Source organism: Augochlora pura, chromosome 10, assembly GCF_028453695.1.
Source record: "Augochlora pura isolate Apur16 chromosome 10, APUR_v2.2.1, whole genome shotgun sequence".
NCBI lineage: Eukaryota > Metazoa > Arthropoda > Insecta > Hymenoptera > Halictidae > Augochlora > Augochlora pura.
The window spans coordinates 18870488-18888203 of NC_135781.1; the positions used below are offsets into that span (position 1 = coordinate 18870488).

A 17716-nucleotide genomic window follows, 5' to 3' on the forward strand; every position below is an offset into this window, starting at 1 on the left:
TGTGCCATTCTGGAGTCCGATTGTGCTGCGATTTTCGCTGACATGGGGGTCCACGATCACACGGATTCGAAGTACAATGTCATCAATACTGCGGGCTTCTCAAAACTAGCAGCAAAACGACCTACTACCGTCGTGTTTAATGAGACACCGAGCAAAATTAAGAAAAATGAGGATAATCAACATGCTCTCACAGAAACTGTGGACAAAGGAAACATAAGCTTGCAACAACAAAGAAAATCTTTACCGGTTTACAGGCTTCGCAAGCGGTGAGTGTTGCGTCATTTTTCTTTCGTTCCTTTGTTGATTTTCAAGGTTGTATTGTTTCATCGACAATATTTTGACTACATTCTTGCACGTAAATACGATACAACAAAATGGAGGAATACCGACCGTAAGTCGTCATCACTTTAGGTATCTATAACATAGATGGCATTATAGCATTTTGTTTTTGGCGGTAAGATTTCAAATTGTGCGCTTTGAAAATATGATCACAGACGATTTCGTCCGCAATATTATATAATGACCTGTTATCAACCCAATTTCGTATCAAAAGTTTTATATAATAAAGATTTCGTACGAAAGTATTCGGAAAAATGACGTCATTGTTAATTATCGTAATTGTTAATGTGTACGCGTATATTTACATACCTATACGGAAGATGTATAAATTTGTATAAATATCGAACTGAAAATATTGTGAACTATTATTTATCTAGACCCGAGAAGAATGTAAAATCATTGGAATATACATTCATTAATTATCCATTTAATAGAAATAATACAATGCTTATGCATGAAAATAATTATCTTGTCTGCCGTATTTTTCTAGTATATGTTTCATAAATATTATTTCTATTATTTAAATGTTTGGCGCTCATAGTAGAAATGGAGTATAGTATAAGATACTCGATTCTTGCTGTGGTCATAGACTGAGTATGTTCATGCACTCTCGGTAATATTAGGTGCAATACTGAAATGGTATTTTAACAGGAGTGTTTAGAATTCTAGACAAAAATTTCGTAAAATGCAATGTACTTAAGAATTTAAAGTCCGTGTATGACAAAACATTTGCACAATAGAATTTAATACCGCTAAATAATAAAATTAATTGCTAGAAATAACCGATTGTTGATAATACTATAAATTAGTTTCCTTATCTATTGCATAGATGGCACTGTCACATTATAGTTGTGTCTGTATCGATAGAGTGGAAAGCGTATGATTTAAATTCGTATGTAATACTTATTGAAGAAATTGTTGTTTTTAAACTGCTTGCACTATTGCAACGAGTTAGACTCGATTTCATACCTGATATTTATTTCTTCTAAATCGAAACAAAATTTGATTCTTCCGTTATCAACGTTTAGAAATAAAAGTAAATTAAAACATAAGAAAAATTAGGGAAATTATTAAGAACCAAGATTAATAATGTGTTAATTTTGAACAGTTTGTGAAGTGAAATGGTTATTACGTAATCTTCTGGATGACATTGTCAATTAGCTGTCTTACTATTAATACATTCCTCTTTTTCACTAACAAGTTATTTGCAGCATTAAAACCGTGTTTGAACTAAATATATAACATCAATTACATTTTCAACATTTTCACATTTTATGGGTCATTGTAAAATTAGGGTAGAAATTATTTTTTAAATCCAAGATATTAATTCCGTTATCTACAAGTGACTGACGTGGTAAGGGTTAATAGCCCCATCATTTTGCATAGTACACATGCACTATCTTACATTGACTGTCTCGTCTCGTTGGATCGACTATAACGTTGCCATTTTTGTCTCGGAACATTAGGATTGCAAAAGCGATCATTTATTCCCGACAATTATTTCTTAACTGTCCCTAAAAATATTCAACACTGCCTCATAATAAAATATTAAATTGACTTGATTTTTGTGAAAAAATATTTATCAAGAAAAGTTGTGGTATAGTGTGCACCATCTAACAACATATGTACAATTAGGTTTCTTAATATTTTATCTCGCGAATCGAATCAAGTGAAAGAATATATTTAAAATATAAAATATATTTAAATCATAGTACATTATTAGTGACTCCAAATTTCATCACGTCGGCAGTGTAAAGGTTAAGAATCAATACAATCAATTTTAGACTACTGGAGGAGATACGGCACAACAGCACTTTGATCGTGATAGGCGAAACAGGTAGTGGGAAGACTACTCAGATTCCTCAGTTGCTGCTGTCTTCCGGTATAGCGGGTGCATCGGGTTGCATCGGTATCACGCAACCGCGAAGGGTGGCCGCCGTTAGCGTGGCCCGCAGGGTGGCCCAGGAGCAAGGGGTTGAAACGGGCAAGTTGGTCGGTTACTGCGTGCGTTTCGAAGACGTTACCTCCCCTCAGACCAGAATCAAGTATCTGACCGATGGAATGATGGTTCGCGAGGCGATGACTGACGAAATCCTGTCCGACTACTCGGTAGTGATCCTCGACGAGGCCCACGAGAGATCTGTGCAAACCGACGTGCTCCTCGGCGTGACACGTCGGGCGCAGAACTTACGAAAGCTGAAGAACCTGCCGCCGTTGAAGCTTCTGGTGATGTCGGCGACGATGGACGTCGATAAGTTCGCCAAGTATTTTCAAGCATCGGCGGTCTACTTGGAGGGTCGTCAGCACCCCGTGAAGATTTATCACGCCGTCAAGTCGCCGGAAGATTATGCGTTTTCCGCGCTTGTTACCGCTTTCCAGATCCACCGCGATAATCCTGCCAAGTAAGCGAGACCTTTATCTACCCTACCTTCGATTTTTCTCTTTGCTTCTTCGAACAGCCGCGTCCCCTATTATTACGTTGTCCCACGATTATTAGGTGTACGAAAAGAAAGCCGGCTCTACCTTTAACCTTTTCAATGACACATTTAAGCTCATCCTCTTTTACCGATATTCGGCGTGCTGGTATTCACCGTGTAACGCGGCAGTTTATTTATAATAATTTTCTGGTCATCTCTCATCGTTTACGAACCTTTTCTGCTCGTGTTACCAGCGCAACGATTTTTCTGGTGAACTAGTTCTGCATTCTTGTGAATGTGTTGCATTGAGCTACTAATAAAATGCGATGAACTACCTCTGCGTTCTTGTAAATAAGATTTGTGTATCTGTCTAGTTCATTATTCTTGCAAATATAGTACTCACTCCGCACAATATTTACTACTACAGTGTGGACACTTTTATGTAAAATAAAAATTACCTACATCAATTATAAGAAACTGTACATATATTCGAGCTTTTATTTTTCTGCAACAATCTTAATAAGTTGAAATACAATTTATCGTTACTCTGAAATTTATTGTGATTGCACTAACTTATATTTCTTACAAATGCATAAAATTCGCAGCTTACTGTTTACGCATATATTTTTACTATTTTTTGGGAATTTTTAGATTCTGTACGTCATTTGTTTCTTATCTCAATTTGTTCTAGCCATTCCCGACAATGTATGATTAAGTTAAATATGTGATTAAGTTCCAAAGAAAGAAACGATGCTACGCGAATCCGTACAATAAGAAGTAATGGACCAGATTCGGAAAGTTGACAGAAGTATAGCAAGTTTGTCTGCAACTAACATTTCTATATGTAACTAAGCGTTTCCGAAGTTTGGTAGAACAGTTTAATAGATTAAATTTCACGTTTTTGCCAGTGAAAGGATCTGCATTTAGATGGCAGAGTTTTTCGGAGTGAGTTTCAATATCTAGTTCTGAATGAATTTGGTCGATCTGATGTAGATACCATTTCCATCGTAACCTCATCAATCTCTTCTTCCATTAATAATTCTTGAATATATTTAGAATCCATATCATCGAAATCTTTCCTTCGTCGACAAAAAAAGTTTTGGCATCGTTTGCATTCTGTTTTCTGCTAAATCGATTTTAATCGATATTTGGCATAATATTGGTGTTTTTACATATTTAGTAATTGAACTATAATAATAGATACGGACAAACATTGTAGCGAGTAGGTAACATACAGTGGAGAATAAAATTGAGTCAATACTTTTAAAATGGTATAACTTTTTCAAAATTAGTTTAAATGACTTGAATTTGTCTAGAAATGCTAAAGGGACCAGTTTACTGTACATTAACTGAATTATTTTTAAAAAATTTGACTATTACTTGGAATAAAAAGAACGCAAAAAATACTGTCAGTTTTTTTACATTTTTTCTATACCAGATAATAGTAAAATTTAAAAAAAAGACAATTTTAATCATGATACAGTGAATTAGTTCCTCTAACATTTGCAGTAGAATTCAAGTCTTTTAGATGAGTTTTGAAAAAGTTATATCATTTTCAAAGCGTTGACTCAATTTTCTTCACCATTGTAACTATTTCGTCTTAACAATTGCTTTGACTGATAATTGAAGCGTAGCGTCATCAATATCTTTAGTACACGTTATCGTCGTAAAGCATCAAATAGTAATTCTCCAATATTTAAACTTCTTAATCCGAGGAAACGGCTTGTACATAATTCAGATATTTTCCACGCATATGGAAACTTAAATATGGCATGAGAACGTAATTCTGAGAAGCGAGATCAAAATATCGAAAAGTATAAAAGATCGATGGGTATGCAGTGCAGTAGAAAATACAATGGGAAGATCATTTCTTATTAAAGAGAGAATATTATGGCGGAATTAAAACAGCACTATATTTCCGATAATGACATTTCATACATGGAAGATTGACAAGATCGTCAAATTAAGGAAATAAAATTGACGATACCTGTGTCCTAGAACATATTTCCAGTTCCCGTATTTACATAACTCCGCAAATTAATTTTTATATCTCCGCAACATAAAGCCTACATCTTTAATAGATTCCTCTATAAATGTTGTTCGTCGGTGAAATTGAAAGAGTATTTTTCCATCATTTTCACTTCTCTCAACTTTTTACCGAATTGGTCAATTAGAGTGTCTCAAAACGCAAAACACCATAAATAGTAGCATCGGCTCCATAAAAAAATTGAATTTGTTTCGGTAATTGTTCACATAAATTAGTATTTCTTTTCGTATACCCTATAAATCGCGAGCGAGCGCTTATGCATTTGTTGTGTACGATGACTCCGACAGCGCTACGAGAATTTTAATAATTAATGGATACCATGGTACGCGTAAAAGTATCGCCGATGTAATTTTCGTGTCCGTAACAGCATTATGGAATTTACATACTGTTACCTCCGTTAAATTAAAGGAAAACAGTCCGCGTGCAAGAGCGTTGGGAGAAACTGGGTCACTAGGAAACGGACAATTTCCTGAATTTTTCTGTCTTTCCTCCAGCGAGGATATTCTGGTCTTTTTAACCGGGCAGGAAGAAATAGAGGCTACAGCCATGAGCGCGAGGCAAGCGGCTAAACAGTTGGATGGACAGGGCTATCCGCCATTAAAGGTCTTTCCATTGTACTCCGCTCTACCGACGCATCAACAATTGGAAGCCTTTAAGCCTTCCCCTCCCGGAATGCGGAAGCTTATTTTGTCAACTAACGTAGCTGAGACGTCCGTCACAATTGGTGGTGAGTTATAATTATACAAATCTCGGCGGCCTTAACGAAGCGCATATGCAAAATTTCGATATAATCGGTGACCTGTTTGACGCGATTTAACCCTCGGACTGCGGTTACCGATTCATCCGGACCAAGTGTGTTTAAATCGTCATCTGATCATTCAATTTTTTACGATTAAATTAGATAATTGTTGTTGCACTAGAAAAGATTTGCAACAGAAAGTGTTATTAATTATTAGATTAGTAATAAGAATAATCTTCTAAATTACTGCAGCGATTCACTGAAATAATGCGGAAGCCTTTTATTTTTTAAATTCAAAATGAATTCTTGACATGATCTTAATTTTCTAATTACAATGAACCATGAGTATAATTGAAGATCACTTTATCATCCATCTTACTGGACGTCGATAATTGGTCTGCTGATCTTCTTAGCAAGAATACTGTTGACAGAGAGTCATAATCATGATTCAGAAGTGAACTTCTGTCAGTTCAATGAAACAATTTTATTGCTGTTATAATTTTATACATTTGTTACAACATGTTTCGGAAAATTAACAAAGTAACGTGGTCATCATCGATCGAAATGGTCATAAATATCGTCAATTCTAAAGTTGTAATAATGTTCCAATGTTCGAGGGTTAAAATATTTTCGAAATGATTCTATTAAAACAATGTCACTGTCATTTTTATTTCTTCACGTTACATTTGATCCTAGATTATACAACAGTCAGTTACAACGGTCTATATCTGGCAACATTTTTGACAAAAAAGCAAACTCTTGGACATTTTATTTATGTAGATTCATGTATTAATTAAAATGGATTTGTTTAAAACACTACATTCGTATTTGTGTTTATAAAAAAGTATAACATTACGTATAACTACACAATATGTTTAGAGGTTAATTATCGCATAATATCAAGTCTCTTAATGATGATATCAAACAAAATTTATAAAATCCATCCATTTACTTCAAAATTGAATATTTTTTTTGAGGATCTATTAAAAGCAAGCAGTTTTAATATCCAAATCTTAAAAAAGCTGCACAGCGCTGAACCTATCGAGCCGCTCAAAGTTCCATATAAAATTTTGTTTTAAAGTTGTTGGAATTATAAAGATTCTTTCATTGAAAATGATTGAATAAATTTTTTAATGTAAACACATATTCCAAGAAAAATAGCGAAACGTCTAATTAGGGTTTCCCAAACTATGTTATGCGACAATTTGGAAAGGTTTTATACACTGCAACACATTTAATATCCATAGTCCATAATACTCCAGTTGAGTAATTACAGTAAATTCTCTCAAGTTATTCTACAGTTTTTAAACAAAAATGAACAATTTGAGTAGAGTAGATACGGTTGTTTGAGTTTTGCGGTTCGTTTTCGTGATTTTCGACAATCGGTAACTATAACATAAAAACGATCGTATCTTCTCGTTCCAAATTGTCCATATTTGTTTACAAGCTAAAGGACAATTTGAGAGATACTACATCATCTTCAGAGTCATTACATTACGATTATCCTGCGACGTTCAGAGTTCCTCAACCGTGTATAGACTTTTGTGACTGACTTGATAAAACACAGCTGATCGAATATGCCAAACAATGTCGCGTACTATCGCGGGGATATTCAAAACGAGAGGTGTCGTTTCTCTGGAGTCGTCTCCTTCCGGTCTCATTTGATGAAAAATCTTGTTCCGGGAAGGGGTTGTTCCACGATTGGATTAATTCGGCGAATTATCTATCGTTGGGGGGGGGGGGGGGGGGGGCAATTTCATTTTCGACGAGCGCCGCAATCTGCTAATATCAGGACCGAAACGCGGTACTCGTTCGTGACAGACTTGATTACTCGGCTCGCTTTCGTGATTACATTCGCGAGAGGATTGTGGTACACACAGAGATTCCCGGATGAAATTACACAGGAATTCGACATGTGATCGACACCGGAGTGGTCAAAGCGAGAACTCATCACCCGACGACAGGATTGGATGTGCTCAGGGTGGAAAAAGTCTCAAAGGCACAGGCCTGGCAGAGGACAGGCAGAGCAGGCCGTGAAGCGGCCGGCAAATGTTACAGAACTTACACGAAAGAGGATTTCGAAAGGATGAAGGAGATGCCGGTGCCCGAGATACAAAGGTGTTCCCTCGCGGGAGTGGCGCTCCAGTTGCTCGCCATCGGGATTGATATCACCACCTTTGATTTCATGGACAAACCGCCGACGGAAGCTGTCGACGTCGCGGTGACTTGCTTGGAGAAGCTCGGCGCTGTTAAAGGTGAACACGATCACGTTCCTTCAAATCGATCGGAACCAATACCATTTAACCCTTATGTGACCAACAAGGTACCTATTTCTATGTTTACTCATCGTTTTTTTAGGTTTCCTGAATCGACATCCTAAAACTCTATCAAATCCCTGCTCACATGATGTCCTATTTAAGTTGAAGTTGTTAACAATCTCGTAGACATGTGGTTCAACGGGAAACAAACTGACTATATCCTTTAGCACTTCGAGTCGGCGAGTCAAGGTTATTTCAAGGTCATCTTTGTTTTATGATAAACTTGTATTTTTTACTTCAGAATCATTTCAACATTTCCTGAATGGATCTTGTAGAAATCTTGACATAACCTTGACGTATTTAACTGATTTTTTACGTTTGTGTTAAGGATAATTCTGTTTTTCTCTTAAAATGACAACTTCACTTTCTTTTGGAAGGTATTTCATTCCATCTAAGAATAACATATTACCAAAAAAATGTTTCAAACAAAAATTGTGCACTTTTTATGTAGAATATGATTTTGAAAAGATATAGGTTTAACATAAGAAAGCAATATGACCTTGAATTCAGTTAGTGATTTTACTTTTTTTTTTAAATCACGTGTCTATGAGAGTTTTTACAATTTTAACTTAAATTGGGGAAATAAATTTGTGCGAAACATTTGAAGCAACTAACAAGAGATCATCCTAAACCCAGCAATTTAAAGAAATCTGGCATTTCGGGAACGCGTAGATTCTTGTATATTGTAAATTCATTTTAAGCGGTGAAAATGAACTCCAAAATATTCGACTATTTTTGACTTAATTGCCATAATTCGTACAAGATTCATCAAACAAAGGTTGCTTCTTTTCTCCAAGTCTAGCATGTGGTATGTAAAACATATCGAACATTTATTTATAACTTTTTTCAATCATTCAAACAATTAACGAATGTAAAATAGATTGGGTACCTCAGTCGCCAAAAGACCGTAAAACTTTCGTTGCCTACGTAAGGGTTAAGGAGGTACAGGATTATCGAGATTTTCACAAATTATCTTTTGTATTATTGATTTAAGTACGACATTTTCCTGCAATATTTGCAAAATGGTCTATAAGTTTTTTGCCGTTCTATGTGTGGCCAGAAGCTAAACTCGACATTTACTATTGCTCTAATAGGGTGGCCTGTACAGAGAATAAACATTTAAGCTTCATGCTCGTACATAAGCGAATAGCATTCTAGGATCTTTTGATAGATAGTTTCCTTTTCAAAGTATAATGCAAGATTTAGTGAAAACACGTCAAACGGTCAATGAACGAATACTTAATAAATTTCGTAAGTTAATGATCTTGGCAATAATGAGTGTGTGATAGATGTTACATACTGAGACCAAGTTGTTATCCATCGTGTAACCCCATAACTTTTCAACGCATTTTTCTCGAAATTTTGTAGGCGTATGCAGCGTATTTTTGCTATCGTTCGCGCGATAATTTTATTGACATCTTAAAGTATCTAACTCTTCGGGCGACATAAATGTTTCAGTAAAATGCAGTTACTCTTCCATAAATGTCTGATTTTGTCAATTTTTTTGTTGTATTATATATCGCTGATCGAACGATGGCCACATCCAAGACGAATAAAAGGGCACGTCGTTTGTCTCATTCATGCGACTAGAATGGATGCAATCAATGCATCCGATTGAACAGGTATTGGGTTGACCAAAAAGTTATGTCGGAATTTCTGGTACGGTACAACGCGTTTAACTGCTTTTTAACGTTGGATTTCGATATTCTCTAAGTTTCAATCTCAATATGTAACAAATATTTGAGTCATTTTTGAACCATTACAATGAATATATCGGATTTGAAGTTATATCTACAGATTATACCTTTCTACTGGATTAGAAGTTATAAATCTTTCCTGTTTCTTTTCTAGGTTCTGTTAGGTATTTATAATATTAGGTATTTATTATAAATATTTCCTGTTTCTGGTAGGTATAAATGTTCATCAGTTCCTTTAAACAGGAATCAAATTTCATTCTCTCGTCACCAATATTTAAACCTTCGAGTAAATATAAGCACACAATAACTATAAAATTCCTTTTTCTTCTAAGACATTAGTGCGATCGAAAAAATTCTAATCGTAGTAATTGTAAAGAAAATGGTACGGGAAGGGGATAATCTTGCAAAAATAAAAATAAAAGATCATTTCATTGTATAAAATAAAAACAAGCTGCATAAAAATTGTCTTACGCGCGTCAAAGCAGCAGAAACTGTGTCTTATAGAAAAATCAAACATTAGTTATTGACTAACTTATTATTTTGCTTTATGGCTTACGTGTTTTTTAATAACTCTCATAATAAATTTTACTCCTTAATATCAAAATTTCTTTATTATTTCACAAATTCTGATAAAACGCCTTATAAAAAGTTCGCACAATTATTTCAAACATGTAAGAGTATACACAGAAGTTGGATAAATTAATAGTATATAATAATATTTTATAATAATAATTTTAATTAAAATTATTGCAAGAAGCAGTTCGAAGATAGTTAAACACAAGTAAGAAAATAATAATAATAATTCAATAGATTGGAAAGTTCCTTTGAAATTAACGACGTGACACTGTTCAATTCTTGGAAAAAAACAGCTTACTGTAGCATGTGAGAAAAATGATAATTAGTAACTTTGACAGCAAATTATAGAGGATGGTCCAAGCAACTTGTACACTTCCTGCAACTTCTAATATACATATGCATTATAACAAATTTTTCAATACAAATTTGCGTGGTTTAAAGGGGCATAGTTTGGTATATAGTACATTTATTTTATACGTGGAGTCGTTCTGGAGATGTGAGGGTCAACTTTTTTTCTTAAGTGTAATACTATATTTTTTGATATAAAAATGTGGAAGAATATTGAATTCACAATATTTAAATTTATTATTTCTAAACCTAATAGCTGATGAGTAATTTCGCTTTATCTTTTGAAAATTTTCTTCCATGTTCTAATATAAAAAATATAGTATTCGATTTAAGAAAAGGAAATTGACACTGAAACCTCCAGAACGGCTCCACCTATAAAAGAAATAAATAGACTATATACTACGCTTCTCTAACCTCTTGGACTATAGTAACGAGTCAGACTCGCGACAAAGATTTCATACATGATCTACTAAATATGAATATTATTTATTCCATCTAAATCGAAATAAAATTTAATTCTTCTGTTATCAAAGTCTAGGAACGAAAGTAAATAAAAACAATAGAAGAAACAAAAATTTTTTGGTCGTATTAGGGAAAATATTAAGAACAAATAAGTGCTAATCAACGCAGCGTCGAAGGAATCGTAATGCAAGCACGCAACTTTTGTGTTGAAAAATTTGTTGTCAATGCATATATTAGATTGTTGCAGGAAGTGCACAATTTGCGTTTACCACCCTGCATGTATAATGAAGAATCGTCTTGGTAACAAGGTTGTTTCCCTTATTTAGCTCAACCTCTATATATATACACTAAACATCGTCTCGGTAGATCCAATCGTCCGCTTCAAATTAATTCCGAAGTGTTACACGGAAAATACAGTTACACTAGAATACCCCTTCGAAAACCGTCTCAATGGATTTACCATTACCATTTCCGGCTCCGGTTTTGATAAGGGGAAGAAACATCGTGTTCCTCGGATGATCGACTTTCAAAGTGAAAAATGTAAATTTTATTGAAGATAGGCCAGAGTCGATACCGGCGGTATGATCACCCAACAGAATTCCGTACTTTCAAACAGTTCGGAAAGATTCTGAAATTCAAGTAGGCGACATCGACGCGCCGAGAAAATATATCCGGATTCGCGGGGAACAGTATGTTCCTTCAGTTTCTGTCTTCGCGGAACAATATTTCATTTCTCGGGCTCTGGTATCGCATCGAGTTTGCCCACGATTCCGCGAAAACTATCGGGACTTCCAAATTGTCGTTTTATTGTTAAATCAGCTATGCGGTTTTTTGATCGTTTCCATTGTCAAGACGATGTTCGCGGGTGACCGATCGTGGTAGACCGACTGATTTTATTTTCCGTTTATTCTTTGGTTCGTTGAAGTGTTATCGACTTGGCGAACGGTATTAGCATGTTGCATAAAACTCTCTCATTCGATTTTCAACGCGAATAGGTTCTCCGCCGCAGCTGACCACTCTCGGCAGGACGATGTCCTTGTTCCCACTGGATCCCAGATTCACTAAAGTGATTCTTGCGTCTGTGGAGCACCAGTGCCTCGAGGAAGCGCTATCGGTGATTGCTTTGCTGTCGGGAGAATCTGTCTTCACCGATCCGCCTGCTAAAAGACAGCAGGCTCATCTCGCTAGGTCAAGGTAACATATGACAATTATTATATTCTGTAAGCCTTTGTCGTAGTTTGACGAGTCTGACTTGTGATGGAGACATCTAATAATAACTTGTAAAGTACGAACGTTATTTCGACTTTTTCAGTCGACGTAAAATTCTGTTCTAAATTATAAACATATAATAAATATAAACGTATAACATGTATATATTATACATTATTATATGAAATATACTATATGATACTCATAAATTAATTGCTTTTCAGAAATAATTACATTGAAAAATTAGGTAATGATTCGACGAAAAGAACATCTCAAAGATCATCGCAGCAATTATTGATTGCAAAGCATAGAGAATCCAGTTATTTCGATCGTGTTGCAATATGTAAACATCATACAGGAACAAACACGAGTATGTTTCAGTTTGATAAAATGCGATAATTCGTGAGCAGAAGCATTGCAAAATATTCGAATGGGAATATCGTGGCATAATATTTCCGCGAAACCGATAAGAACGGGTTGTGGAGCGGAAGAGCGATCACATTTTTTTCGCGATTTCAAAGAGGGTCTGAAATATTAATCTAAATAAATGAGCGGAACTTCTAGAACGACCTGATATTTTACGGATCGTTGAAGCATCTTCCTCGCAAAGTAGAACACATCTAGTTCGGGTCGCGATAGGATCGCGGAGGGTTAGAAATCTCGCAGTGTCCGTGGGTGTCCGGGCAGTGTTCTTTTACGGGCGTCAAATGGTTCGAAGCCTGATCGATACTTGTAGTTTGTTACGTGACACGTGACACGTAGCCGGTGTGTTTCGTTCGTTCCAGATTCGCGTCACCCGAGGGAGACCATGTCACGTTGCTGAACGTTTTTCGCGCATACATGAACACGAACCAAAAGAAGGTCTGGTGTTACGAGAACTTCCTGCATCATAGGAATCTGGAGTACGCCGCGGAGGTGCGCCAGCAGCTTGCCGCATTAGCGAAACGTGCGAATTTGGAAAAGGCGAGCTGCGGAACGAATACCGAGCAACTGAGGAGGGCGCTCCTCGAGGGCCTCTACGATAACCTCGCCGAACTGCAGAGGGATCAAACTTACATCACCGTAAGTAGTCGATCCTTCAGATGCGCTGGCTCATTGCACACAGCTAGCCAAACTCTGCTACCGCATCCTGCAGCTACCAAAGAAAGAGCTTCCTTTCTCCGCGAAGTAATTTTCTTCTTTCAAAACGACCTCGGACGGTTCGATCCTCCGCGAATAATACACCATCTGTTCCACATTACAGGTGTATGCAAAACTTTCCATCCTTTCTCCAATTTATACTTTATTTTTTGGAAATTGAAAAGGAGCGCATTTCATTCGTCTTACGAAGAAAAGTATATTTCACTCGAGTTCGAGATATATTTCGTTTCTTTCCGCGAAGAAAAACGTATCTGTACGATGTTGAGTGAAATAAAAACGTTGTTATTAGACTACGAATCTTTATGTAAAACAGCAGTTAATTAAAAATTTATTTTCATCTTTAACATTTTTAATTTGAGGTAATCAAACGGTATCGTTGAATTTATCCGCTATGTTTATCGTGTTTTGTATCCCATCTGCTCACTTTTGTTATAAAAGCATAAAATTCGCAGTCTACTTATTACCTATTAACACTGAAAGCGATAGATCACGATTTTCCGTGAAAAGTGGTATACATATTTCTGATACGATTAGAATTTGGCTTTTGTCTAATCTTACTATTTCATATGCACAGACAAACGCAAACTTTTATTTGGATTTTATATACATTTTGCTATGCTGTCATTCGTGTCGTTAAAAACAGTTTTGTTACATAATTGTATACAAACGAAGCAGTCTTGGCAGTTCGAATAGTCCAATTATCGGTTAATTATTGCGTTCATATCTCTCTCTCTCTCTTCCTCTCTCTCTCTCTCCCCCTCTCTCACTCTCAATCTATCTATCTATTTATTTATCTATCTATCTCTATGTTAATTATGTTGTTTATTTTCGTCTCTTTTATTTTCCTTTATCAAAGCGTGCATACATTTTATTTTAATTAAACAGATTACTATTGCAGGTACTTCCTTTATTAAGCCTATATTTTGCTCACACGTTACCGAATTCCAAGAACTTTTCTGCTCTTTTTATCATAATATAAGCTTGTATCAAGAAATGTTACTATATTAATGTTATTATTGATATATACAGATATTATATGTTTTATTTATACACTAATACAAATCTTTGTTAAACTGTTATACATTTCCTGTTATTATATCATTTTATTATCTTCGTTAAATATTACGACATATTTGTATCAGTGTACAAATAAAACAGAAAAACAGCAATTTCTCAACACTTAATGTGTTCTCTCTCATTCGACATACGAAACGCACGCATTCGCTTCGTAGTACTGGCCAAACCTGTAAGTCGCCCGAATTATTCCCTTCAAAAAATCTATTCAATCCTCTTTGCAATTTCAAAAATTGTAAGAGACGAAACGTGTAATCGGCAATTTCGACTGGCTCGATAAGTTTAATGTTAAAGAAACACCAAAAAGGCATGCATCGCGTCCACACCTTTGGACCGGGAAGGGTTAATTTCGGTAAAAGTTCGAGGTCAGTTTTTTTGCTCGACCAAGAGATCGTAACGATTAAGGGTAACCGAGAAAGACATTCAATTATGTTGTTCCCGTGGACAACGGGAGACGAGCGTCGGGTTAGGTGAAAAACTTCGCACAGCAAGATTAAGGGAAGTTTTTGAGAAGAGGTTAGCGTTATTTTGTTGTTACGCTTGGAATTCGGTACTTAGCGAGTTTACTCGAGTATAGGGTGGTAGATGGGGGGGGGGGGTGGGGGGTGGGGCAGCAGTTTAAGTAAGTTTTCTCCCGGCTAGTGGATAACGAGAATTTAGGAGTAATTGGATTGCACGTGTGTGTAGGTGAGCTCGAAGCAGCTGGTTGCGATACATCCTTCCTCGGCGTTGCACGGTACCAAGCCACCGCTAATATTGTTCACGGAGGTCGTAGCCACTGGGAGATGTTATATTCGTGGTTTGTCTGTCATCGAGTTCTCGTGGCTGGCTGAAAAAGGGCTTAATATCGGCAAACACGACTAGGAACAACCTTTTAAACGGTCTACCGGGTACCAAGAACGGGCTTCATTGTAAAAAGACGACACGCTTCTTTTTTCCAGATCGTTGTAATTGCGTGGGATCGGCAGTTTCGTTTTTCTACTGTGTACAGTCGTTTAATAAAAATTTTTACCGAATTGTTCACGACGGTAGCGTTGGTTCGTTTCCTGTTTTCCTTAATAATTTCATTTATTATGTTTTATTTCAGTTCACACTTTTATGTCGACGCTTTTGGTGTTTTCAGTTTTCATAGAGGCTTGGTGAAACGTAAGTGAGATTATATCACATGCGGCGTTTTTTTCTGCATGCGCCGTTCTTCTCTTGGTTATGTATGTTGTTTTTGTTACGTTACACATTCTTGGGACACTCTGTATACTTACAGTGACCCTTGTGTTAATTTTCGGACACTTCTCAAAATTTCACTTTCTTAGAACTGAACTAAGCAACCTGATTTTTTTTTTAGACGATAGAGAGATCAGATTACTTGACAAGGATGCGTCTCTTATTTTTTTAACTTTTTTAATCTGAGCTTATAACGAAAATTTAAAAAACGTGTTTCGTAGATCTCGATAAATTATGTACACGCTGAAAATTTCACTAAAAACGGATGACCCGCATTTTTTAAATTTTTGTTGTAGGTTAAGGTAAAAAAGTTAAAAAACAAATATTTTTTCTGTTCTCTTGTTACTTTGAGCAATAACAAAATAAAAAACGTGTTACAGTTATGGTCTAATAGACTAAAAAATCCATCTAAAAAAAATTCAAGTTATTTAGTCTAGTTTTAAAAAAGTATATATATATATATTAAAATAAAGGTCGTCTTCACTCCTTAATAACTACATACAAGAGTTACGTAAATATTTACATCATTTTTTTACCATTTTTCTTACCAACAGTTTTCTAATAGTTTTTTAAATGCCGATAATTATGAATTCCTTAACACATTATTTGAAAACTACAATAATATCATCCACAGTCTATTCAATTATTTAGATTAACATAATGCATAAAATTCTCTGGAAATTATTATTTCAGGTCACAGAAGAAGCTGTTAGCTTGTATACTCATTGTAACACGAAATGTCATTCAAAAAAATTTCTCGACTTAACTGCTCAATTGATTTCTGGTAAATAAAGTGTTAATGAGTTCAATAAATTAAGAATGGTACAGCAATATTCTTAAATTTCTGAAATGTATCTACTGTTTTAGACATAGTAAATGACCCAGTGGTACGTCTCTAATCTCCAAGAAGGCAGAATGAAAATATTTGAGAAATCAAATCCCGAGAAACTTAACTAAACGCGTGCTACTGATTTTTATCGAATAATTAACCCGATAAGAGTTTTCTAGGCCAGCGAGACGCGCGACGGTCGGCGCCGTTCGTTAAATCGTTTCACAGCATTAGGCGATAAATGAAAAAAACCGCCTCTCGTCGTCGTAGCCGTTCCCCGCTTAACTAAGAGAAGCTGCGGAATTTAATACCGGGATCCCGTGGAAAAAGATCAAAAGCGATGCGACGGATATGAGAATCTCTCGATGAAGAATGGTGGAAAATAATATGGTTATCGGGCATTCCATGGATTCGGAACGAACGTTGAACGCGAGACACGGCTGGCTCGTCGAGCCCGTTGGAGGAGGATCTTCTAGGAGGAACGTGTCTGAGAACAAAGGGGATGTTTCCCGGTAAATGGGGTGACGAGCAGACGACGAAGCGTAATACGCCGAGCAAAATCGAGAGAGAACCTTACACGATGAAGCTTGCTGATACGGTTAATACCATGCGACAACGAGGAATGCGATTTTCCCGGAGACGAGAAGCCCGAGAAACAGCCATCCCGAATAGAACGGAGGCACAGCGAGGACGAACGATAACTCGATTGAACGAGCACAAGAAATACCCTACTGACGTACTCTGCCGAATAAATCGGCGACGAGTTAATCCGGATAATTGTCGCGACCTTCCATCTTGTTCTCCACCAACCGGCAACCTTCTCCTCTTTGCCGGAAATTGTTACAGGTTGCGCCAAAATAACCAAGTTACGAATTTTAAACGTTAGTACTGGAAGATACGAGACGACCTACCATAGAACAATATCATGGCTTCTAGAGGCAATCATCATTCTAATTTCATTACAATAATAAACAAATATATTTAATAAGTAGATAGCGGATTTTTATGCAAAGTAAAAATTGTCGACACTTATTGCAAGCTCCAAGGGTTACGGACACATTTATATATGTTTCCTTAACTGTTTAAACAAGTTAAAATTAATACAATAGTTTTGTGGTTTTTTCATATAGCATTTAATGTTTTTTATTTGGGCACTCATTTTTGTTGTAAACCAGCCGTCTATTAATAAGTATTTTACGAAAGTTTATGGCCAATATATAGGCCAAGGAATATTGAATCTTTTGCAGTCCAAGCTATTGTAACATTGAATCAAAAATAGTTTCTCTGGCTTACAGTATTT

At 36.0% G+C, this 17716-nt stretch overlaps 1 protein-coding gene across 1 annotated transcript; it reads left to right on the forward strand.

Annotated features, from left to right (window-relative positions):
* The first annotated feature begins 42 nt into the window (after positions 1 to 42).
* Positions 43 to 15392, forward strand: Ath (ATP-dependent RNA helicase DHX33). Its single transcript, XM_078193306.1, has 7 exons — positions 43 to 266; positions 2124 to 2741; positions 5298 to 5530; positions 7447 to 7797; positions 11939 to 12137; positions 12938 to 13214; positions 15054 to 15392. The coding sequence occupies exons 1-7, from the start codon at positions 43 to 45 to the stop codon at positions 15228 to 15230; spliced, it is 2079 nt and encodes a 692-aa protein (XP_078049432.1). The 3' UTR covers positions 15231 to 15392.
* Positions 15393 to 17716: the final 2324 nt, after the last annotated feature.

Bases quoted from the DNA above. Each gene is read 5' to 3' on its own strand.
- Ath (XM_078193306.1), top strand. From the start codon at position 43: ATGGGGGTCCACGATCACACGGATTCGAAGTACAATGTCATCAATACT. The intron at 267-2,123 runs GTGAGTGTTGCG...AATCAATTTTAG, and splicing joins GTTTACAGGCTTCGCAAGCG to ACTACTGGAGGAGATACGGC. The intron at 7,798-11,938 runs GTGAACACGATC...CAACGCGAATAG, and splicing joins GAAGCTCGGCGCTGTTAAAG to GTTCTCCGCCGCAGCTGACC.